Source organism: Aythya fuligula, chromosome 23 (assembly GCF_009819795.1).
Source record: "Aythya fuligula isolate bAytFul2 chromosome 23, bAytFul2.pri, whole genome shotgun sequence".
In the NCBI taxonomy this organism is placed as follows: domain Eukaryota; kingdom Metazoa; phylum Chordata; class Aves; order Anseriformes; family Anatidae; genus Aythya; species Aythya fuligula.
The window spans coordinates 516,377-541,830 of NC_045581.1; the positions used below are offsets into that span (position 1 = coordinate 516,377).

Below are 25,454 nucleotides of genomic sequence, written 5' to 3' on the forward strand. Positions count from 1 at the left end.
CTTAGGAACCCCTCTCAATATTACATGGCAGGAACCATGGTTATCTTTAACTGAGTCCCAGTTTGCTGTTAATAAAGCTCTCCTGAAAGTTTAGGATGAGCTGCAGAGACACAGTGACAAAGGATGGCACATAGGCCAGAGGCAGCAATGAGAACAGCTAAGCTAGACTCTGAAACAACTTTTGCAGAGAGAATTCTGCTAGAACCAGAATTCCACTCAGAAAATGCCAACTGTTGTTTAAAGCCCACTGTTAAGTGGCACTGTTGTGTGCGAAGTGCAATGCACTGCAGCACAAGGCAGCAAAGCAGCAGGTCACAAGCACTGAAGCTGCAGCAGTTTTAAGGGCTGCAGCCTGAGCCAGCTACTGAGCCCTTCAGTGACAGTTGCATTTTGCAATAGCAGAAATCCTTTAACAGGCCACAAGACAATGCAGTGTCTACCGCAGAAGTGTAGATTGGGAATGAACACACTATACTCTCCAAACTGGCAAAATTTGCGTTTAATTTACAACATAGTAAAGGTTACAGGTAAAAAGCTCAACAGAAAGTGTGAAAACGCCTATTACATATTACACAAGTGTACAAACTTCTGTACAAAGCCCCTTGATGTTATACTGTCCCCTCCTGTACTGGCCAGCTATGGCCTCTAAGCTCTGAAATAATGAGAGCTTGTAAAAACCCAGGGAGGAGAAGAGCTTTAAAAACCAATTTTCAGTAAAGCTTCCCTTTTCAAGAAAGTTCTTGCAAAGAGCCACTTGCAAAATAAACAAACAAAAAACCCTACCAAACCCCAATAAAAAAAAAAAAAAAAGAAAAGAAGAGAAAAAAGACGACCTGTTCAACTTTTACTTGCTCTAACTAGTCTTACCGTAAAGAGTTGCCTTCATAAAACTGACTGTCTGGAAAAAGAAAACTACATCCTGTAAAGAAGCAAAACTAAAAATTAAAGTGAGAAAGGTTTTGAGAGTATGGAGTGTTTGAAAGAAGAATGTAACAGGACTGAGTCATTTTTAATAGCAACTATGCACAGAGTGGCATAACTATATCATGAAGAAGTTACCACATTCATTCATGTAACAGTTTGAGCTAGATATGAAGGCATGGAGAGGAACAAGCCAGTTTCTAAAGGCATCACTCTTGTGAACAGGGTAGCTACTAGCTCTTTTTTACCTCAATACCATGATAGAAGCAATCACTCTGCAGATGCAGAAGTTGCACTGATTTCGGAGCATCTGTTCAAAACAGGTCTAGTGCCTACAGCACAGCAGATGCATTATAAAACAGCACTGTTCCAGCAACCATCATATTTTCACAACTCTACATAGCCAGGTAGCTACAGTACTGTACACATTAATGAACAGCTGGATATACTACTGCCATTTTAGTACACATTTCCTGGAGGATTCCCCCAAACAAAGGAATATGACTATGTAGCTGAACTGCATTATGCAATGTAAAAAAAAAAAATTAAAATAAACCTAAGAAAGAAAGGGCTCTGGCCTTACCTTTTATAAAGTCATAGGGTCTGAATACGTTTGAATCAGATTTTGAAATCTGAAACTGTGGATTTGATGGGGTAAAGCAATAGTCCAAATCACATTTCTCATTTTATTCAATGGGAGAAAATGATTAAGTAGTCAAAAAAAAAAAAAAAAAAAAAAAAAGTAATGCCATGAAACCAACTTGTGTGCTTCTTTTATTCAAGGTGAGGCAGACCCTCTACTAGGAATTCATATTCTAGCTTTAGGTAGCACTTGATTCCTACCCACTGTTACTAGCAGCCAAAAACCAAAATAGTGTGTAGATTGCAGTTTTAGTTGTTACACATATGAATCCTCTGACACTATGGCTGCTCATTTGCATGTGTGCCTTGTCATATCTCATGTACTCTAAGCACACAAGTTCCATTTGTAAATAAAAGCAAAATTATTTAAGTTAAAAGGGCCACCAAGTTTAAAAAAAAGTGTATTCCCCTATGTTAACTCCACCTTAAGTTATCACTACTTTGTCAATTATTATTTGTATGCTGTAGGTAGTGTCTATCCAACAGTCAAACGTACCTAGACTTGCCATGCTTGTATGCTGCCATTAGTACCAACACAAGCTCGGATCCATCCATGCGTGTACCCCTTTATCCATCTACACGGCACTCCATCGTGCAACACTGGACTCCACAACTAAGGAAGTCCATCTATTCCTTGTCAATCTCAACTCCAGGTACCCATCAACTCATAGGATGTTGTAGTGTCTTAGGTGGAAATTAAAACAAGCTGCAGCCGAACTAGGAGAAAAAAAAATGCCTCACATTGGTAGGGTTTTGAAAAGGTACAAATAAAAGCTAGCCTGTATTTTGCAAGTTTTAGAACTCAGACCAGTGGGATTTCTGAAAGGCCTGGCCCCACAAACATTTACTTCTGATACAGCTGACCTGCTATAAGCAAGCCCAGCAGGAACAACATTACTCATAGTAAGCACGACACCTAAATACACTCATTTGCAGGGTCATGCCATAAATGATAATTAAATTGTGTGATTCTGCCCCTTCAACTTATGGATCAAAATTCAGAGTAAAGACCTCAGGGGACAGAGGCTAAGAAAAGGCTGCCAGATATTTTGGTTCAAAGGGAGATGGTAGCTATATTGCTTTGTTGTTGTTGTTTTTTTGTGTTGTTGTTTTTTTTTTTTTTTTTTAACAGATATAAAAATGTTTGAAGATAGATCTTTAAAGAATTATTTCACTTCTCCAATCTCCATATTACATCTGGTTAGGACATTAAAATTTCAAAAGGACAATACTACACACAAACAGTTTGTGGAGTTCATAACTCCCACCCTCCCTCAACAAAACCTAACTCAGATCAGTAGGGAAGGGGTTGGCTTCTTGCCCGGCCATGCCTCCTTTGCATATTTCTTCTTCTTGGGTTCATTCACAGCTTCAGGATTAAAGACAGCAGGATTTGGAGCTGGGTTCATGTTAACTGTTGAGGGTACAACAGGAGTCAAGTCCACATCCGGGGCAAGATTGGGGTAGGGCATTGGCAGACCACCAATGAGTGCTGTCCCATGGACGCCATGTGATTGGGAACCCGCCTCATTGTGAGTTGGAGGTAAGCCACCGTATAATCCTCCACTGTAGGGAAAGTTTTGCATACGCCGTGATGCAGAATCATCTGTGGTCAGTGAGCCTGGATTGTCCAGTCGCTTTTTCTGCGGAGGAAAGTATTTAGAGAATTATTCAAAATATACGAAATAAGCAAGCTATTTAAACTGGATGCCAATGCCATTTTCCTCCCAAAATGCACCTCAAATAGCCACTTGAAATAAAGAAATGAGTGGAAGTTTTCGTATCTTCCTAGAGTATTCAAATTAAATATTGTACTGGCAACATACTTATCTTGGGGGAAATCTTAACCCTGCTAGTTCTAGTAAACAACCTTATGAAATCTTTAGCATTTACACTGTTCAACCAAATAATCTCTCATTTTTCCCTTTTTGTTTTCCATACTTCCCACAATTTTAACTGATGTCTAGAACTACCATACTGAATTTTTGGAAAGTGGTTCTTTGGGGAAGGAAAAAAAATGCCATTGATCCCATGTGTTAAAGAAAGGAGCTAAAGATGGACTTTAAGGAAAGTGGTCAAATTGCTTTTCTATACATATATATATAAATAAATAAATATAAATATAAATTTGCAATACTTCTCCTTAACAATAAAATATTTCCCACAGTAGGGCATTATGTTTCTAAGGTGTAATCCACATGTTGAGTTCATCAATGTAATAATGGATCAAATAGAGAGTTAAAAGTTACTATGTACCTTAACAGGCACTACTGCTGTCTGTACCATGTTCCTGAAACGCCCAACAGACGGGTCCACATCCTCTGTAAAGGCAAGAACAGTGAAGCTTTCAGTAACAACACAGAAAAAGATAAAACATCTGTCAACTAAAGCAGCCTATATGAAGAATTGATACATGGACCTTCTCTTCTAAAAGCCAGCACTCTAATAGCCCTCAGTAAACACAAGCATGCTTAAACAAAAAGAGGAGCTAAGTGTATGGGTGGGGACACCTAGTGGTTTTGTCTCAAGGTGGGTTCATCAGTTATTCTATTCTATCAGTTATTCTATTAAGGAAAATGCACTTCCACTAAGGAAAATGCAGAAGTGCTCTGGGGATGGGGATGGACAGTCTATTTACACTGTTCAGACAGAATGGAGTTCTGGGTTAAAAGCCGCTGCTGTACAAGGCAGGGAGATGAAAAAGGTAGAAGTCACAGGCTTAAGTAGGACATGACAGCTTCTCTGAAATAGCAGAATATTCTCAAATATTCACTGTCAAATTTCTGTTCTCCTTATCTGTTTACAGCCATGATGAATCTCTATGTGAACACCCGAAAGAGGGTATTTACAGTCACGAACTAGAGAGTAAAGCCAACTACTTACCAGGATTGATGATTTCATCATCATCACTGAACGTCACTCTGGAATTCTTTCGTTTTCTCTTTGGTCTCTGAATATCCAAGTTTCCTTCCTCTATGGTTAGCGTGGAAATTCTTTTGTTGTGGGCTGTATTAAACTCTGTCAAGTTCTAATAAAAAAAAATGTGAAGAAGAAACAGTTTAAGCGCCTAGCGTATGAAGTCTGTGTTAATCACTGGTTGTACCCACTGTAGCTTCAACTTTAGACTGCTAGGAAGAAAAAGTGTTTCAGTGCTGGAACAGATCACCCAGAAAGGCTTGGGAATCTTGTCTGTGAAGATATTCAAAACCCAACTGACCATGGTCTTCAGCAACCTGCTCTAGCTGACTCTGCTGGAACAGAGGATTTGGACCATTATGCAAACTGCTTTTCCACTCCACTGGCTAACTGTAGGAAACAGGGCTGCATTCACTGTTATTTGGGGAAATCACCAAATAACAGGGGAAATCACCCCTGACCTAGGGCAATGCTAACTGGAGAGAGACAAGGGAGCTCTCTGCAACCTTTTGCAAAAAGATAATTGGAATAGTAGGATTAGGGCACTGATTCTGGAAAGCAGCATGAAAACAGGCTTATTGTGGTAGAACGAGATGATTTGTGTATAGTCTGAGGTGTCTTCTGCCAGAAGATATATTCAAGAACAAGAAATTAAGAACCTGAACCAAGCAAACAAGTAGGGAATGCCATTTGTTTAGATGGATATACCATCTTGGTACAATGTAACATCACACTCACATCAAGTTCTGTCTCCTCTTCTGGCAGGCCCAGCAAACCCTTGAGCTCTTCATCTTCACCGCCCATTTTCTCATCTCCTTTAACTGCTGATGGCAGTGTCTGAGGCTTCTCTCGCAGAGTATATGCCCGTGTAGAAGCACCAAATGAAACTGTGGAGTCAATGGGTATCTGCTGGGGTTTGTGAGCTTCCAAACGGATGTGACCCAAGAATGTGCCATGTGCTGAAAAAAACATCAGAATGGAAGAGTCTGTAAGTCATCTGCTTGAGCTCACAGTATTCAAGTTTATGACTTGAGATGTTCAGAAGCTGTACATGATTGCCATGAAATACAAGTCACTGAAATACTGCTGAAAACATTAGTTATTAAGTATGTTTTACCTGATATCTCACAAACTAAGATAACTTACATCAGCCCATAGAAAATCATGAAAATAAACATCATTTAGTTTCTGGATTCTTGCAGGTCTCAATGGACCATGTCTGGAATCATTCCCTCAGTATGTCAGGTTTTAGTTCTTGGAAACTGCCCTCAGAACAGAAAGCTTCATTATAATTGCAAAATGAAGTTCAAGTCACTTTCTTCCTCTCTCTTGAAAGGAAGACTCCTAAGAGTCTAGAAATACTGTTTTCAACACCAAGTGAAGCAGAAGTAAGTTGACTGGAGCATTCATTCTATTGCTCCTAACCATTGCCAATCGTTCACTAAGGTGCTAATTTAGATTACCGCCATCTAGCCACACAGTGTAAACAACAATAACAAAGAAAAGGAATGTCTCATTCAAAGATGTTTAAGCACTGAAACATAGTACTTCTGTCTGGTTATATGTCATGTTACTTACTGCTGTTTAGATCTATGAGGAAAACCCTCTTGAGATGTTTGTGATAGACCAAGGCAGCATGGACCCGAGAGCAAGACTGGTGGTCAATGGTAAAATCACACAGATCAGGATTTCTCCCAAAGAGATAGTATTTCTTCTCATCAATTATGAGCTTCTGAGGTAGAATATCAAACAGAAGAACATATTAGACTCCTATAATCTTTTGGATCTTCCTGAAAAAGTTCAAGACCATGAATAAAGAGAGCAAATTCAAAGGAAAGCATCAACACTTGATCAATATTTCAGTTTTTCCTGAGATTGTTCAATATAGAAACTCACATCTTCTAAAAATTGAAGCAGCTGAATATGGAAGATACCCAGTTATTCCCTTCTTTAACAGCTAATGTAAGACAGTCTGGCAGGAAGTATGAGTATCTCGCTACAGCAGGTTCTCTCCCACATCCACTCCCAATGATTTTTACGTGTCACTTGAGGCAGATGATCTCGGGCCTTGTTGAAACCAGGAATCTATGCTAAATGATCTCTAGTCCAATATAGAACATCAAAATTATAAAATTTCAAAACAGAAATGGGCATATAGATTTAAGACCTTTATTATAAAGATGTAAAACTAAAGATGTTCTGTCATATGAATCCATACTGGCCTATTCAAGCAAACTATTAATTTTTAGACTTTCTTCTTAAAATTCATCCTAGTTCTAATCTCTTCTTCAAGGAAGATCTTGCATACTGTAATATCAGTCATGTAAAACACCTAAGAAAACCAAAGGAACATGTTGACACTGTTCTATGGTGTATACAACATATTCCTACTAACATACTTTACTAAAAGGAACTCCTTATGCCTAAATGCTGAAGTACCTAAGCAGTGCAGCCATCTTCCTCATTGCATTGCAAGAGCTTAATTTGACCTGTGACACTTCCAGCTGCACAAATCAAAAGCTGGCAATCCATTAGGTATTTGTTAACAGATGGTTTCTCCTGCTTTTCTGAAACATTCACCAAAGCCCACGCAACGTTTCAATAGCCTGATCAAGATATTAAACAGTACCAGTCCCAGGAAAGGCTCCTGAGGGGCAACACTTGTCATCAGCCTCCACCTGAGGAGCCACTGACCAAAACTCCCTGGGTGCGACCTTCAAGCCAACTCCTTGTCCACTGAATGGTTGACCCATCAAATCCATCTCTCCAGTCTGGAGATCAGGATGTCATGTGGGACCGTGTCAAAGGCCTTACAGAAGTCCAGGTAGATGACATCAATCAGTCTTCCCTTGTCAACTGATGCAGTCACTCCATACAGAAGGCCACCAGATTGCTCAGGCATGATTTACCCTTGGTGAAGCCACACTGGCTGTCTCAGATCACCTCTTTGTGTTGCATGTGCCTTGACGTTGCTTCCAGGAGGATCTTTTCCATGATCTTGCCAGGCACAGAGGTGGTGCTCACCAGTCTGTAATTCCCTGGCTCCACTTTTCTACCCTTTTTAAAAATGGGAGCAACATTTCCCTTTTTCCAGTCACCAGGGAGTTCGCCTGACTGCCAGGACTTTTCAAATATGACGGAGAGAGGCTTGGCAACTGCATCAGCCAATTCCTTCAGAACCCTGGGATGCATGCCATCAGGGCTCATAGACTTGTGCTTGTTCAGTTTCATCAGGTGGTCTTGGACCCACTCTTTGCGTACAGTGGGTGGGACTTTGCTTCCCCAGCCCCCATCTACAGGTTCAGGGGAACAAAAGACTTGGGAAGCCTGCTGGTAGTGAAGGTTGAGGCAAAGAAGTTGTTGAGTACCTCAACCTTCTCCATGTCTGTTCCTACAGTTCTCCCTTCTCATCCATCAGTGGGGGAAAACTCTCCTTGGCCTTTCTTTTCTGAGCAATGTACCTATAGAATCCCTTCTTGTTAGTCTTTGCATCCCTTGCCAAGCTCGGTTCCACCTGTGGAACCTACACTCATTAAACAGCGTTTCAAGACATTTTGCGAAGATTGAAACAAATTCATAAATTTGAAATGTTGCAACAAATCACCAATAGCAAAAATCATTTTATTGGCTTTACTTCAGTATAATGTTTCTTACAATTTTTGTGCCTCTGAGCTATAACCCAGTGTCATCCTTTATACACTGAGCTTAAACACTTCATGGTTTGTTTTAATGTTGCACTTTTCAGACCCAGCAATCACAAAGTATACCTCAGACCTCTATACAAGACCTGGGATACAGATGGCTCGGTTAGTATCAAGTGCACAATAATCACAAAGATTTAACGATGTTCTTAGTTGGTTACTACTGCCTACTATGAAAGATAAAGAACAGTAAAACCATTTACCACACATCCCAAACCCAAACCAGAAACAGATGTATCAGATCCAAATTATGCTCATCTGTTGAAGAGTTCCCATACGTATACACAGTACATTATGTATAGCTGCTGACTTAAGTTCTCAGTTATGGTGATTACAACAGACACACTGGTACACACTGTATGGCAGTCAAACTGTACCTCACTGAGATGCTTTGACACTGATAACCAACATCAGATACTAAGGAGATAAAATACAAACTCTACAGTCATTCCTTATCTCTGTGCTATTACATTCCCCAGTGAACCTCAGAGTACTTGGATAGCAGACTAGCAATGGCTGCTAACACTACGCTTTGGAATGGCAAAAGAACTCCTTTAGGTTATCAAGAGAGTTGATGGCAGGAAAAAGGAATTTGGATGTTTGTTGTATCACTTTTTTTTTCCCCCAATACAGAAGGAGACGCCAGGCTTACAAAGCCAACTTGGGCCTTCTGTAGATCCAAAAGCTTTGGTCCACACAGCCTAACTACCCCTTCTCAGATTCTGAGGACACCAGGACTGCCAGTTTATCAACACTGAATTTGTTTGTCCATTGTCAAAAGCAACGATGCATGCTCAGGATCCATATAGCGTTCTGTTGCCTTTTTTCATTCCCAGCCGGGTCTCCCATGGTAGCCTTTATGGATGAATTTAGCAGAGCTCCATATAAACTCTTTCATCCTAAAGCTCTCCATTCTCCAAAATCCGAAAGAAACATGGTAAGAAAAAGCCGGTCTCATAGAGTAAGTCTCGAAGGTGGGAAGACTGCATTATGTTTGGCCACCTGCCACATGCCAGAAAACAAACAAACAAACAAACTTTGTAGGCTTTGCTCACTATCTCATTACATGGCCTGAAAGGAAAAGTGGAAAACCTTATCCCAAATACAACCCTTACCCCAGGTGCTACTGGTAGGATGGCAGTCGGAAGGCTGAGCTGAGAAGCAGCCCTAATACAGCTCTCGAACTTCTAAAAATGTTTCTGAACCTATAACAGTACCATGAGAAGCTGAAGACACAGGCCATGGTTTGAAAACAGAAAATGCAGTGGGGTTGAAAACAGAAAATGCAATGGGGTTGAAAGCCATAGGAAGAGCTGGAGAGGGATAGCTACAATGCAGTCCAAGTGGCTGGTAGGAGCCAACTCATTCATGTCTTGTATCATCTAATGAAGTACTGTGAAGATGTGATAAATGTGTTAGTATCTAGCTGGGCAGCCTGCTCAAAGGAACCTGCTTTAGCAGGGGGGCTGGACCTGATGATCTCTCAAGGTCCCTTCCAACCCCTACAATTCTGTGACTCTGCTTTCAAACTAAGGCCGAGCAAAGATCTCTCATAGGTCAAGGCTAGCTTTGCCAATTGTCTGTGTCTTCAAATTTGGACTAGGAGTACTCTCTCAAAACAATCTGTAAAACCAGCAGTTATGGACTATTTCACTAAAAATAATCATTTTAGTGGTTTCTGGCCTGGAAAAATACAAGGTTATTTGCAAGATCTCCACTTACCTTTGCAGAGCATATTATGCTCTCTTCATCAAATTTTAAAGAGGAAATTTCTCTGCTAGACACTAGGAGGAATACTCGCTACTTTCTGATGCTCCTGTGGTAGCATACAGCACAAACCAGGAAAGACAGAAAGTTCACAGAGTCATAGAATGGCTTGTGTTGGAAGGGACCTTAAAGATCACCTTAGTTCCAAGCCCCCTGCCATGGGCAGGGATGCCACCCACTAGATCAGGTTGGCCAAGACCCCATCCAACCCAGCCTAGAACACCTCCAGGGATGGGGTTCCTTAAGTCCTTCATCTAACGTTGAGCTCTTAATTTTCCAAACTTCTGCTCATAAGGGTTAACTCAACTTTGTAAGCTTCTGTAATCCAGAAACTTTTGTCTTTTTCAGTCAATCAAAGGTTAGAAGTCTCTTAATGACTACAGTAGGGTCACTGGCTTGCATCCTCTCTGTCACCAAAGGTATAAGCTTCCCCTCCCCCTGCTGCCTTGTTTTAATTTATTACTTTTGATTGAAAGATCTCCTTTTGAAAAATCTGAATGTCAATCAGTACAACACCAATAATATGACTCAACAGGGAGAGCTAAGACGACACAAAATAGAGGAGAAAGACTCCTTTGCAGTAATAAAAATTGTTCACATCTGTGTTCACTTAGATCTAGAGCACGGGATGAAGATCATGCTGTATTTCATGCTATAGGACAGGGCAACAATCGTGCAAAATACGGGATGTCTAGTTAACCTTACTGTAAAACAACATAAAAAAGTGAACTGACCAGATGAGTACCTCAGACTAGAGCATAACATGAACTTTTATTCTTAGTCTTTTCTATTTGAGATCTCTTTCCCCATGTTATTTGAGTTCCTGCTCCTGAAATTCCTAAGACAATGTGCCTTCTGGCTCCAGTCTGATACTACATATACAAGTATATTGTAGGAAACAAAATGGCAACTTTAGTCCAAAATTAAGTTTGGAAGCAGTAAGCCTCTGCCAACTACTGAGTTCCCTCACAAACGTTTTGTTTTTTCCTCTCTTACTAGGACAGGGTTAGTATTCAGAGATCAAATTATCATTGTTTCAAAGCTGAACACTGCAGTTTTGTATCCCTTCAAACATTGCATCTAATAGGAAGATAACTGATAAAAGCACTGCATAGGTAGAGACAATACAGGCAAAGGAAAACACTTCCACTTCATTCAGAAGTTTCAGAACGTAACAGTGATTTGAAAATAACAAACATCAGAGAGAAGGGAAATACTTCTAAGTGTGGAAAACATTGGAAAATTTTCTACTGTTAGTGCCTACATATATGATATACCGAGCTCATACAACATCTACTTTCATACCTCAATGAGTTTGTCTCCTTTGACTACATCCAGATGTAAGCCAGGTGGAGGTTTTCCTGCCCTGGAAAACAAAGGAAGTTAAATATAACATCACAATATTTGGTAAAAGGTTTATCAGTATTAGAGCTAATACTGTATTAGATCTACTGACTAAACAAAAGGAAGCAGATTTATTTTAGGAAAAATATGAAATTACCAAAGATTGTCTTTTTCCTCCCTGCAGATTCCTTCTGACTACAAACAAACCATGTATTTTTACGGTATGATTTAAACTAACAGAACATGAAGTATTTCAAGCTTTACTTCTCCAGCCAAAAAATAGCTAATTTACAAAATTAACAGAGCACCTCCCAACAGGAAGGTCCCGACAACTAGAGAAGAGGACAGAATGTACCTGTCCACTTAAGGACTTGCTTGAAGGCTCCATTTGCTCATGTTACAGATCCCTTAGCTGTGGAGAGGAGCTGAAACTTCTACCATGCTCATCTCTAGAAATGGTAACGACCACAAGCCTAAAGGGGGCTTCATGCATATTAGTAACAATATAGAAAAACGTTGGCCAATGGCTGGTGTTCTTTCATGCTCATCCTGTAATCAACCTTTCCTACCAACACAGGTAGCATGGAAGAGACCACAGCATTAGACAGCAAAGAGACACTTATCCTACAACTGTACAGTCTTTCTCCACCAAATTCTCAAACACAAACAGCTAATTTCCCCCATCCCTCCGGCTCTATCCCTCCTCACCCTGGGAAGCAGATTTTCCTGTCAGCTTTATTTCCACCTGGGCAAAGGGAGCACAGAGGCATATAGGACTCGACAATGCACAGCAAAGCAATGCCAACACATATCTGAACACAAAAGCATTAGCAGCATCAGAAACACGCTTGGCATTCTGTGGTCACGACATGCCTGTGGTATTGATATGCTGCCCTTCACAACACAAGATCTTTGACTGCTCAGAGCAAACAATCTTTTTCTTTAAAAAAATCTGTATTTGTAGTACTGCTTTACTGATAATATCACTGCTGCTTGTCTCTGTCGCTGCATTAGGCTTTCTATGAAATAGCGATGACCCAGTTCTCAGCTGCATTGCTGCCCTTCAGAAGAACCACAGAGATCACATTCCCATTTACTGCTTTTCTTACTGCACACAAGCCAAGAGAATGGTGACAATGGGCAGTGACATTCTCAACATGGTTGCAGAAGAAAGGTCCCCTGAAAGTTGTTTGAAGAGGTTAAATATAGATGTTTCTGTTCCTGGGGCGTTTTGAAGGTCTATTCTGTGTCAGTTGGTTACTACACCAATGCTCTCCTAGATAACTTCATACATGAACACGGTCCTCTATTATTCCTATTTCGTTTCTTTCTCAAGTATTGCACATGTGTTTTTCATTCTTGCTTCAAATCCATTATACCAGCCTGCTTAGATCTCTCCCTGGCCCTTCCTGAAAATGCCAGTTGGACTTTCACAAGTTTTTGTACCAAAATAAGATATCAAAGATGGATATAGCTGGTACTTTCTTATTCTTTTGGACGAAAAACAAACAGCAGCATGGAAAAGTGTCTAATCATAGACTATCTGAGTTGGAAGGGACCCACAAGGATCATTGAGTCCAACTCTTGAGTCCCCAAAGGACCACTCGAAAAATCAGACTGTGTGTTTGCGTGTTGGCAAAATGCTTCTTGAGCTCTGGCAGACTCAGTGCTGTGACCACTTCCCTGAGGAGCCTGTTCCAGTGCTTGATCACCCCTGTGATCTAGTGAAGAACCTTTACCTGATATCCAGCCTGAACCACCCCTGTTGCAGTTTCAAGCTGTTCCCTGGGTCCTTTTGCTGGTCACCAGAGAGCAGTGCCTGCCCCTCCGCTCCTCTTTGTGAGGAAGCTGTAGACCACGGTGAGGTCTCCCCTCAGTCTCCTCTTCACCAGGCTGGACAATCCAAGTGACTTCAACTGCTCCTCATATGTCTTCCCCTCTAGACACTTTACCATCTTTGTTGCCCTAAGCAGACAAATCAAGGTTCCAAGGGCAGTCTGCTAAAATGGTGACTATCTCCTAGGAATGGGATTCTGGCAGTGTGGGGAAAGACCAGCAAGTAAAAATGCCCCCAGTGAAGCTACACTACGTGGATGTTTAGTTTTACAAAGATTGAGTCTGCCAAGCACTCAAATACAGCTAGGGGACCATCTCCTCTTAAATATTCCTGTAGGACCACATAGCCAGGCAACGCGCTCTTTCTCCCTGTGCTGCTCTAAGGTCTCAGCTCTCATTTTTCATTGTAAGACAGATTTCATTCACAGATTTACTCCTCAGGTCCACTTCTCAGTGTCTCTTCTTTTTCCCTCCAGCACTGGCAAACTTGTTTTTCTCCATTCCACTGAAATTGCCAAGTTCTAGTTACTCTGCAATATAACACCCCTTGATAATTTTTGCAAAGCCTGCCTTACTTGAATGATAGAAAAGCTGTCACACCTCCTTTAAAAATCAGTAAGCCTTCCAGCAAATTACCTCTACAAACAAGTCCCCTTACTCAGTCTTGCCTCTGCTTCCCCCTCTTCAGTGAGCTCTTCCTGGTTCTTCAAGGGTCAGCATGTCTTAAAAAAAGATTTTAGCGACATCCTCAACCTACCTGTAGAATCATGAAAAATGTCACTGTTTTAAATCTGCTTTTACCTTCACCTTTACTTTTGAACTCGTAAAAAAAGCCTAGCAGCAACAGAGGAAGATGTTGTCCTCAGCTGTGAATTAAGACGCTTTAAAAATTTATCCATTCTCTGGTTTCTTATGGAATGAGAATCCTTTGCAGACAGTAAACTTCCCTCTCTACCTGTGCCTATAAAAGACTGAACACAGTTAAGGCAGTAAACACCAATTGGCATACTACCAAATCAAACTCACAGAAATCACTTCTGGTAAGAAAAGCCCTTTAGAAAAGACTAGATCAATGTCACTCTAAGGTTGCTGAAGTTTGATTCCTGTAAAAACCTTAATAAAAAAAAAAGTTCTATGTTCTAAACTAATTAATTGCAGTCACTGAGTATCAGTATTAACAGCTCTATCTGGAAGTATCAACAACCCTCATATGCTCTGCCCTGTCAGACCCCCAATCTAATGGAACAAGGAGGTAAAACACTGAAAAGAAACCACTTGCAAAAATCTACTGGAAGAAAGTTTATTAGAAAGTTGGTACTGTGCTGATTAGAAGAGAACAGTCTAGAGAACAGTCTTCCCTCTCTCATTTTCGATACAAAAACGTTCTCTTTCTCCTACTGACTGATGTGTTAAGATATCCACTAAATTATTCTTCCTACACTGTTGTGAATGATGGAGAAGTTACTTGAGGTCTACAGAATCTTATCTCCATAGAGCAGGTATGAGCAGCCTGGCTTAGCACTGCTATGAGACAAGTGATCTCACTTCACAAGTTATCATCAGCAGTGCTTGTGTTTGACAGAGAAGAGGTTGTTCTGTACTTTTCGGATCGCATATCACAATCCCCACTGCCTGAGCACCTTCTACTCTCTACAGGCCAGCATTCTGCATATGACCTTAAAATCAGACCTGCAAATGGACTGTTACTGACCATTAATTTAATAATTTGAACTGAAACAAAATATACTTAGACTGGATCTTCCAAAGCTTACTTGGAAGAAGAGGAGCCTTCCACCGAATTAGCACAGCTGATTGGAAAGGAGAATATGACAGTATCATTAAATTAATTGTCTTGATCAGAGCTAAGAGGACACCCTACACTAGAATTTTTCTTCACTGAAAATGAGTACAAGGAACTCAAGTAAGTGTCAGTAAATGAGAATTTATGGCAATTTGTAAAAAGGAGTAATTAAATGCAAAACCCAGATATTTAGCGAAATATCCTAAGAGACTCCAAGTATCAGTCTTCTACACTTAAGAGTTCAGCAATCTATTGCTTAAAATACCCTCAGCTCTCAGATAAATTAAGGCATCAACCAATGATACTAATTTTAAAACATATTTCATGGGCAATGTGGAAACTACAAACAGTAAATTCAGATTCTGACTGGGAAATAGATAGAAAACATTACAAAAAGGATCTAGCAGACACAGGAATTGACTAGCAGTCTGACCACAACAGTCATCTAATCTGTACTCCAATATTCAACAATATTTTCATTTGGAGATATGTGACCATACATGGGGCATGATAGTTCTTCCAATGCCAGGGAAGCATTTTTCTTGTTTTAAAGAAGGGCAATTCTTGCTTTGAATTACACATATTCTGCTCCTTTCAGCATCTGTAATAATGCCAAGACAACTACCATGCTGAAGGAGCATCTTAGTTTGGGACAATACAACCAAGCACTGAAGTGGCTTCTTTTCTACTTAGATGAGTATCATGAGAAGGAGTTATGAATATGGCATGTTGAAAAAACATGATACTTACCAGCCAAATCATTTGGCTTCCTGCAAGAGAGAGTGCATATATTCATGGACTATGACAAATGAGCAGAGAAATGACACTAAAAATGTTACCAACAGACAATGAAACAAAAGTGCATGTTATTCACTACCTGTAGAATAGATGGGGAGTTACAAAATGGACTGCCTTCACACTCAAAATATTCCCAAATGGATTAATGGAATCTTTTATATATTTTTTTCCAACACCGCAAGGTGAACTTTCCTTAGAATTATTCTCTTCAAAAACACACAAAAGATGTGTACTACTTACACAGTAGTCCAAAAATACTATATTCAAGTTCCTTTAGACCACTTCTCTGTAAAACAAGAGTGCTATCAAGAGTCCATTGCTGTTTCTGTATGATAAACATTAAGAACTCTATCTCTTGCATTCCTATGGAATTGTGTTGGGCAGACCAAAGTGACAAAGAGTATAGAACCTTTTGCAAAAGAAAATCACCTCCAGTAACCAATATGGGATGCCTCAAACAGCAATACTTTCCTGGTTTCCAACAGTTAGCAGCCACAAGATTCCTTGAGCTGGCATCTATACACACAGGTATCCACATAAATTGCTCTGTGAACCTCTGTAAACTTAAAGCATTCACAGAATCTTACACAAATGGTTTCACAGATCACCTACAAAGAGCTAAAGTACCATCTCCACTTCTTGGCCACAAATCTACTACTAATTTCATCTTACAACCCCTGGTTATTCTGAAAAGGACAGCAAATACTTGTCTTCTACAGATTTTCTGTACACTATTCAAGACATCCAACGTATCCTTCAGTTGTTCCTTTTCCAGACCACAGAGAAGCCTAAGCTAGCCATCTGTAGTACAGCTTCTTCTATCTTTGAGATAATACTTAAAAACAATACGAGAAAGAAATCACATTCTTGAATTTTGAAGAGGCAAGTAATATCTCAGTGTACCAGAATTGCTGGAGACAACTAAGACGACGTCAACAATGGTATTGGTGTAGTAGACCATCATTTTTAAAAAGCTTTTGACAAAATTATCAAATGGTCTTAGGAAAATTGAGGTGTGACAGGGAAAGGACACAGTAATCCACAAGGGAATGTAAATGATCAAAAGTCAGGGCTCTGTGATGTTTTTATGCAGTCTGGAAAAAAGGGAGCCAATGAACAAATGAGAAAAATCACTTATGAAAACCACTATGTAGTACAATTTGAGTTTCTTACAATACTGCAAATAAATCCTGTGATACAGAACAACTGCTTCAGAAGACTCTCTGGGGGGAAAAGAGTAGGAAGAAAGAGTACTCTTGACTGCTTATACATGCAACAGAGGAAGACCACCTCAATGATACATATGCAACTATGACCTCCAAATTCCTTATTGCCACTCAGGAAAGACCTGGAGCCATCATGACTTTGTTCAGAAAGAATCAGAAGAACACTCCTCAACAGCTGACAAAAAACAAAAGACATCACAAGGTATAAACTACAGAAATAAAACATTTTCCAATCTTGAAAGCTCTTGTTACCCTGTAGAGAAGGGAACAAGAACAATAACCAGGTCTTGCACAAGGGGGAAAAAATAAACAGGACTACCTCTCTTCAGGGGAGAAAAACAAACAACACACAAGTATTTATTCTCTTAGTCCTCTTAATGAATGCTACAAAGCTAGCGTATTTATTATTTCTTGAAACACAGGAAACAAGGAGACTTGAATTTGAAAACAGTGCAGAAAGCACTGTCACTTGATGTTGTGGAGTTAAACTGTAAGATAACAAAAGAAAATTAGAACATTTGCGGAGATTAGGTCTGGTGTTAGTTGTTGAACACGACCATCCAGACACAGTATTCAGCTCACAAAATCCTTAACTTCTGGTAGCCGAAAGCCAAGAGTGTAGTCAAGAGGTCAGAATAGACAGGGCTTGTGCCTAAGTTATTGGTCACTATCATAACAGGAAGCCATCTTGGCTGATGCTTTTAATTAGTACTACCATTCTTAAGCTCTTTCCCATGGAAAGAAATCAGAATAAAGACCCCCCTCTTATAAAAACACAGGCTGATGTTAGTGATCTTGTGTATCAGCAACAGAAATAAGTCAATTGCCTTTCTCAAAGCTTGACAAAAACACCACAGATGTTGAGACCAAGCTAGCACTGTAACTTGGTTAGGTGACTTAACACAAAGAGGTGCTATAACAAAGTTAAGGCCAATACATTTTGGGTAATTATTTCAGCTCACACATAATGGTTTCTCCCAAATTGGATGAAGAGGGTTGCCAAAAGAGCTGACCAGTAATCCTGATCCAACCTCATTCAGTCTGGAAGAAATATAACGGTTAGGGCTTTTCAACTTTCAATAATACAGGTTGCTAAGAAACATTTACGGTTTCCTCTATTCTTAGAAGCATTAAAATGTTTCTTGCCAAACTTTCAGCTATAAGAAATTCAGTTAAAAAATCCTTCAAGTTTGAACTTGATGACCTTTCCTGTGTCAGTAGAAGGAAGGGATGTCATCCAAGGGGACCTGGACAAGCTTGAGACGTGGGCCCACGAGAACCACGTGAGGTCCTGGGCAACCTGGTCTGGTGGGTGGCATCCCTGCCTATGGCAGGGGGTTGGCACTAGGTGATCTTTAAGGTCCCTTCCAACCCAAGCCATTCTATGATTCAAAGTATTTGCCCCACTTCACCTTGGCACTTTATTTGCTTGTTACAATGCACAGTTACATGCAGTAAAAGATTTTACCGGTTCACTATGGTTCCCTTGGTTACTTATACAGAAATAAAGTCTCTATGGAATACAGGGAAATTTGGAAATCATACACAGAATTTAATTCCTGAGAGCAAAACCATAAATATGCTATTAGTGAGAACTAAAGGTTTGATGACAGAAAGCTGGGAGGAGTGGTTGATACCCCAGAGGGCTGTGCTGCGTTCAGAGGGACCTTGACAGGATGGAGGGTTAGGCCAAGAGGAACCTCCTGAGGTTCAACAGGGGCAAGTGCAGGGCCCTGCACACAGGGAGGAATAACCTCAAGCACCAGTATAGGCTGGAGGTGACCTGCTGGAGAGCAGCTCTGCAAAGGAGAACCTGGGAGTCCTGCTGGCCAGCAGGCTGACCATGAGCCAGTGATGTGCCCTTGTGGCCAAGAAGGCTGAGGGGATGCTGGGCTGCATTCGGAAGTGTTGCCAGCAGGCCAGGGGAGGGGATTCTGCCTCTCTGCTCGGCCTGACTGAGGCCACACATGGAGCATTGTGCCCAGTTCTGGGCTCCCCAGTACCAGAGGGAAATAGAGCTACTGGAGCGAGTTCAGAGGAGGGCTATGGAGATGATGAGAGGACTGGAGCACCTGTTGAATGAGGACAGGCTGAGAGATCTGGGCCTGTTTAGCCTGGAAAAGAGGAGACTGAGGGGAGAGCTCATCAGTGTGTATAAATATCTGAGGGGAGGGTGTCAAGAGGATGGAGCTGGTCTCCTTTCAGTTGTGCCCAGCGACAGGACAAGAGGCACAAACTGAAGCCCAGGAGGTTCTGGCTCAATATGAGGGGGCACTGGGACGGGTTGCCCAGAGAGGTTGTGGAGTCTTCTCGGGAGATAATCAAAACCCGCCTGGATGCCATCCTGTGCAAGGTGCTCGAGGTGATCCTGCTCAGCAGTGGGGGTGGACCAGGTGATCTCCAGAGGTCCCTTCCAACCTCGGCCATTCTGTGATACTGTTTCATGGCATCAAAAATTCAATTTGAACTACACTGAATTAAACAGAAATTCATGTTCATTCATTAAGTAGTGAGCAACAATTGAACAATTATTTGATAAAACTATACCTACATTTTTTTGAGTGAGAACTTCCCTGTAGCAATCAGAGGAAGAAAAGAAAGGACTTAAAATATCAGCAAGGCTAGCCACTGCTCTGGCTGGCCATCTTGCTGTAACCACTATGCCTTACCAGACAGTTGTTCAAAAGCCTTCTTACTTGGATAGTTTTCATTTCTATCTTATTTTTTCATCATTTTTTTTCATTTCCATACTAAATTTGTTTATTGTTCTTGTCCTTTAGCTGTGGCGTTTTTTTTTTTTTTTTTTTTTTTTTTTTTTTTTTTTAAATTGCCAATACCATCCCTCTTGTCCCTCTTTCAAAATATGAAGCCAGTGAACACCAGCATTGTTTCTATTTACGGGGCAACTGGAGCTCTGTTCTGTCTCAGTAAGATCTCCATTTTCCATTTATGAATTGGGACATTGCACCTATTTCAATCCAAACAGAGCTTTCCTAAATGCAGTTAACAGAAAAGACACTTTTTCATAAGTACCTTCTTAAAACAGCAGTGTTTTAAGACTCTTTACAGAGATACATACTACTACACATCAAGTGGAGTACTAGTCTTTTTATTTATCTATTTATGAACAATGATGTTACTAGTCAATGACAGTCACTCTGTGATTAACCTATGTACTTGCACTTTATCCTTTTATTTCTGAATATTAAGTTTCTGGCTTTTAGAGATTCCTAATTTAGGCAGTTAGAGATCTGGGCAAACAGCAGTGTATGAAGTTTAACAAGAGCAAGTGCTGGATTCTGCACCTGTCATCAGCATGCTCTGGCAGTCAAAAGAGCCAACCATACCCTGGGGTGCATCAGGAACAGTACTGCTAGCCGGTTGAGGGAAGGGATCGTACTGCTCTGTGCTGTTGCGGCCTCACTTCGAGCACTGTGTGCAGTTCTGGGCACCACAGTATAAGGACATAAAACCATTAGAGAGCATCCAAAGGAGGGCTATGAAGACGGTGAAGGGTCTAGAAGGCAAGACACATGAGGAGTGGCTGAGGTCTCTTGGTTTGTTCAGCCCAGAGCAGAGCAGGCTGAGGGGAGGCCTCATAGCGGCCTGCAGCTCCCTCGTGAGGGGAGCGGAGGGGCAGGCGCTGAGCTCTGCTCTGTGGGGACAGCGACAGGACCCGAGGGGACGGCATGGAGCTGGGACATAGGAGGGTCAGGCTGGATATCAGGAAAGGGCTCTTCACCGAGAGAGGGACTGAACACAGGCACAGGCTCCCCAGGGACATGGTCATGCCACTGAGCCTGCCGTTGAGTTCAGGTAGCATTTGGACAATGCTCTGAGATAAGGTTTGATTTTTGGGTGGTCCTGTGTTGGACAAGGAGTGAGACTCAATAATCTTGCTGGGTCCCTTCCACCTTAAGATATTCTGTGATTCTACTGTCCACCCTACACTTCTGTATTTTGTCTTATTTTTATTGTTCTCATGTTCAAATTACACTGAATTATACCAAAAGGACTGGATAGTACTCTGACATCTTTATGTTGACTACACTTGTCACCAGTTTTTCTGTATTAGAAACTAAACAATGTTTTTCTTCAGTTTCTTCGCCTCATGCTCCAGAGGCACTGTGTTATGCTCTGTGTTATGCCAGGATGACTCTGAGGGATTTGTATAGATGATCTCTGCCCTTGATGGCAAACCAGCTACTGCAGAACCATACAGTAATGGAAGAAGTAGGTATGGACAGTCAAGAAGATGAAGACTAGTCTAGGCTGAGCTTAACCAGGGAAGGGGCAACAAGAAATGAAACATTTCAGAAAAAGTGGACAAAGCCACTAATGCTTTGGGATGTGATGCTAACTAAGAAATGCCAAATAATGGAACTGAAGTCAAACAAATGAGCTGACAGTAACTTTTCAACAACTCTAGGGTTCAGTGTTGACATACTAGCAGGGTTACAACACCTATACCCAGCTGAAACTGAGCAGCCTCACTGAAATCAAATCCTATCCAGCCTAACGAGAAATTTTGAGTTTTATCTGTTAAGGACATAGACAGGACAACTTTAATCTTATCGTGTTAGTTTAAAATCAGGTCAATTATTTAGGTTTCTAAATGTGGACTCAGAAGCCTAATTTAGCCAATTCCTAAAACGTTGGCCTAGGTGACTACCATGCACATCATCATGACCAACTTCAAGGACAAGGTAGAATTTCCAGAACTCTAGAGCACGCCCTGTCCAGGGATCTGTGTAAAATAATTTCCAAGAACAGCCTGTTCTTAGCTCAGAGAACTGAAGAGATGCCACTGTTACTTTTAAGACATAGTATTTTATATGTATATACATTCTAGAACAGGCCTGAAACCCCAACTACTGGTTTGTCCAGACAAAGTAAGGAGAGATTCCTGATCCCAAATGCAGGTTAAACCAGGAGAAAAGGAGAGATGGACAATAACCATTTAAATCATGATACTCTCATCAAAAGTGGACCCGGATCATTTATATCTGATATAAACTACTGTTACTCGTTAGAGGTACCTCAGAAGGTATGCTAGTGTGTTAGTAAAGCCAGGATAAGTAATTGTTTTATAAGGACATTTTCTAATCTCATGATATGCCTAAATTTAATCCACAAAAAGCATTTTCAACATCTTTATAACAACTTCATTCCAATTTTAAAACGTATAGTCTACGTCTTTACTAATGCATATGGAAGAATTACAGTACATGCATAAGTAAAAAACCTAGTTGGAAATAATACTTTAAAATATGTAATACTTTAATATAAAAGAAATACTTTAATATAATTGGAAATAATACTTTAAAAAAAATGTAAGAAAGAGTATGTTATGAACTATGAAGAAGTAACCCATACCAGCATGAGAACTAATTCCAAGTCCAACATTTAAGCCAATAAAACCTTTCAGTCTTCTCTGGAAACTGGATACTAAAACATTATCCACGTTAGGAGAGAACAGATAAAACAATGAGAGCAGACATCAAAAGCATGGTCAATAACTTAAAGACAAGAAAAAAACTACTTCTAATTATGTTTAAGATATATTTCTCTTATGATGGGTGTTCACAGTCCCCACGGCAGTTACAGTTGGAGGCAGGAAAACAAATAGATAGGTAAAGTCTATGATTTTGATTTTAGTGTAGGTTAATTAGATTGAAAAGAACTCACTGCAGAAGAAGCTGCTCCTCACCACGAAGATCCCCTTTAACTCGATGGTTATATCTCCCTCTGCTAAGATCTATGCTGCTACCTAGACAAAAGATTTTTCAATGCTCATGCAGCTTATGTATACACTGAGATTTTCTGGAAGTCAGAGCTTCAAATAATGATACCACTGCTCCAAGCCTACTACTGCAAGCTATTTTCACTCTAGAGAATCCTAGCTATGAAAGACCCATCACTTATTCAATGTCACATCTGTGTGCTTGTTGGTTTGCCCTGGAGGAAATAACTACTTTCAAATTGTGAGAATCTGTAATGCAGTAGATGCCAAGGGAAGTCACATAAAGCTTTAACAATAAATATATTCTACTCTCTTTCCAGAAAAGAAAAATAAACCATAAGTAAATAAATCGAACAAGCGAGAAGAGCTCCTCCCTCCTAGTGGATGAGACAGTAGAATACCACTAGCCATGACTGCCTAATATTTTCCATTTTGAGTTGCCTGTACTTTTAGCAGAAAACAAACACACTTGTACTGGTAGCTATCTGTATTGCTTTCCTGATCCAGATTATTATTATTTTTAGGTTTATGAAACAACTTACCTGTTTCAAAACAAGCGTTAAGCAAAACTTTTTTTTCCCACAAAAAGGAATCTTTCGCTTTGTCACACTTTTGCATGACAATTTGAGTAAGATCAAACTGTATCAGGTATGCCTTTTAAGTATCCTTGTGTAAACATACAGCTTTTACTAACTCAGTACCTAAAATATTACAATTTGCACCTATACAATAGAGGAGTAAGAAAAATAAAGAGCTCCCTTAGAATGCACAAAGAGAGCATACACATAGGAGCTCTGGTTTACCTATGAAGTACTTTAGGAAATTATGGTAAAAGAACATACAGATTGCAAGAAAATAATCACCAAAAAGCTTGGAATTGTCAGAAAGAAACAGGCCTGAACAGTTCAGTGCCTGACCATGACCTCCTTTCTTCTGGGCGTGAAAACTCCAGCTTGGATCATATTCCTGACTCCCATCTCATTGCTTTAGTATTCAGTGCAATGGATTGTGCTTCAAAAACAAGTAAGGTCAGCACCAGCACAATGAAGAAAGCCGTCTGTCTGTAAGACCCTGTCCTGTTTGTAGCGGAAGTTAGAAAGTACGCACCTGAAGAGGCCCTCACAGTTATAGTCTATATAGTCCTGCCCTCCAGATGGTATTTATTTAGGAATTCTTCTGCAATAGCTTACAAGTGACTGAAACGAGGTATTTAGCAAGCTATACTGTTCCAGCTGTTCAATCTATGGCTTTCAGAGGCAGAAATTGTTCAGATTTACCACCAAATATAATCTAAGTTGTGAACACTATTGTATAAAAATGCTAAGAAAAAAAAACAAAACTATGTTTCAAATTTCAAGTTGAACATCCAGAACATACTGAACATTTTTTTTTGTTTTTATCTAACTCTATCACATCACTATTTTACAGCCATCTTGCCTCACACAGATACTTGATATTGTACACATTCAGTATACTTTTTATTTAAAATTTAAATGACTGTACTAACGGAAGCAGGCACTTATAGAGCGTGTAAAAATTTGAAAGCACATTCACTAAGCATCTATGGATTAAGCACTGCCATCAAGCACCACAAAGTAGGAGACGTAGTAAAATCCAGATGACTATGCAATTAAAGACTGCAATCATGAACAGGTATATGTGGCTAGCTTGTACAAGTATATAAGCCCTTGAGTTTTCAGCTTTAACGTCGTGTCACTTTCTATGTGACTTAAACTAAAACTACACACATCCCCTGAATAATCAGCGATGCGGCACCTGAAGGAGATGGCACAGCAGAGACCTATTATTAGTCATCTATTCATAAGTGCTAAGCAAAACAGGGCCCCAGACAGCCTCACCTAAGGCCCTGTTTTCAGAAGAAGGCCAGACCAGATGATTCCCAGAGGTCCCTTCCAGCGGAGCCTTTCCTACGAATCTAAAATCAGCAAAATTCACGTTCCTAAGGCTGCATCTCCAGCTCATCGCTTTACCCTGGCTTCTTAATTCAACACAACGCAAAACCAACAAACAGGCTGGTTTCAAGCTGGCAGATTTCTCGTGCTGCACACATAGCACATCCCTCGAGCGCGCTCGGACCCTGGGGAGGAGGCGCAGCACCTCCACAGCGCCGAGCCGCGGGTGAGGGCCGCTGATGGCCGCAGAGCCGCCCCGCCGGGACCGCTGACAGGCCCGGCGCGGCCGCCGCTGCCCGCGACCGCCTCTGCAGAACGAGGGAGCTCGGGCCCGGGCCGGCGGCCCCATCCCCGCACCCGTCAGCCGCCGCCGGCCCGCGGCCCGGCCCGCCCCGGGCTCCCCACACCCGCCCGCCCGCGCCAGCCCCCGGCCGCGGCGCCGCCCCCTCGGCCCCGTCCCGCTCACCAGCTGGGGCACTCGAAGAGCGAGAGGCCGCCGCCGCCGGCCGAGTTCGCGTTCGCCGCCATCTTGCGTCTGCCCCATTCAGGCGGGCGGAGGCAGGCTGGGAAGCGGGAGGACCGGCGCGGGGCGCGATCCCGGCGTGCCCCGCGCGGCGCCGTGGGCGGGGCCCCAGCGGAGCGGCAGCCGGGGGCTGGGCCCCGCCGGGGGAGCGGGGCGGGAGGGCTGCGGGCAGCCCGGGGGCAGCCGGCGGCAAACGGAACGGGGCTCCCAGGCCTCGCTTTAACGCGTGCGACGGCGTCTCGCCTTTCAGCGAACGGCAGAGGACAAAGCAGATGGCAGCTGGTACTCGCCACGCACCGCGTTACCGTTACCGGTACCTGGGA

At 41.5% G+C, this 25,454-nt stretch overlaps 1 protein-coding gene and 1 non-coding gene across 2 annotated transcripts; both read right to left on the reverse strand.

The window, feature by feature from the left end:
• Positions 1 to 477: 477 nt before the first annotated feature.
• Positions 478 to 25,166, reverse strand: PPP1R8 (protein phosphatase 1 regulatory subunit 8). The gene is made up of 7 exons (XM_032202186.1): positions 25,075 to 25,166; positions 11,253 to 11,313; positions 6,058 to 6,211; positions 5,218 to 5,438; positions 4,447 to 4,591; positions 3,820 to 3,884; positions 478 to 3,206 (listed from the first exon to the last, which is right to left on the reverse strand). Exons 1-7 carry the CDS (start codon positions 25,134 to 25,136, stop codon positions 2,853 to 2,855), a joined length of 1,062 nt encoding a protein of 353 aa, XP_032058077.1. The 5' UTR covers positions 25,137 to 25,166; the 3' UTR covers positions 478 to 2,852.
• On the reverse strand, positions 8,137 to 8,302 carry LOC116498243. The gene has a single exon (XR_004254166.1).
• Positions 25,167 to 25,454: the final 288 nt, after the last annotated feature.

Bases quoted from the DNA above. Each gene is read 5' to 3' on its own strand.
- PPP1R8 (XM_032202186.1), bottom strand. From the start codon at position 25,136: ATGGCGGCGAACGCGAACTCGGCCGGCGGCGGCGGCCTCTCGCTCTTC. The intron at 11,314-25,074 runs GTGAGCGGGACG...TTTGTTTTCCAG, and splicing joins CTCTTCGAGTGCCCCAGCTG to GGCAGGAAAACCTCCACCTG. The intron at 4,592-5,217 runs GTGAGTGTGATG...TTTTTTTATTAG, and splicing joins AAGAGGAGACAGAACTTGAT to AACTTGACAGAGTTTAATAC.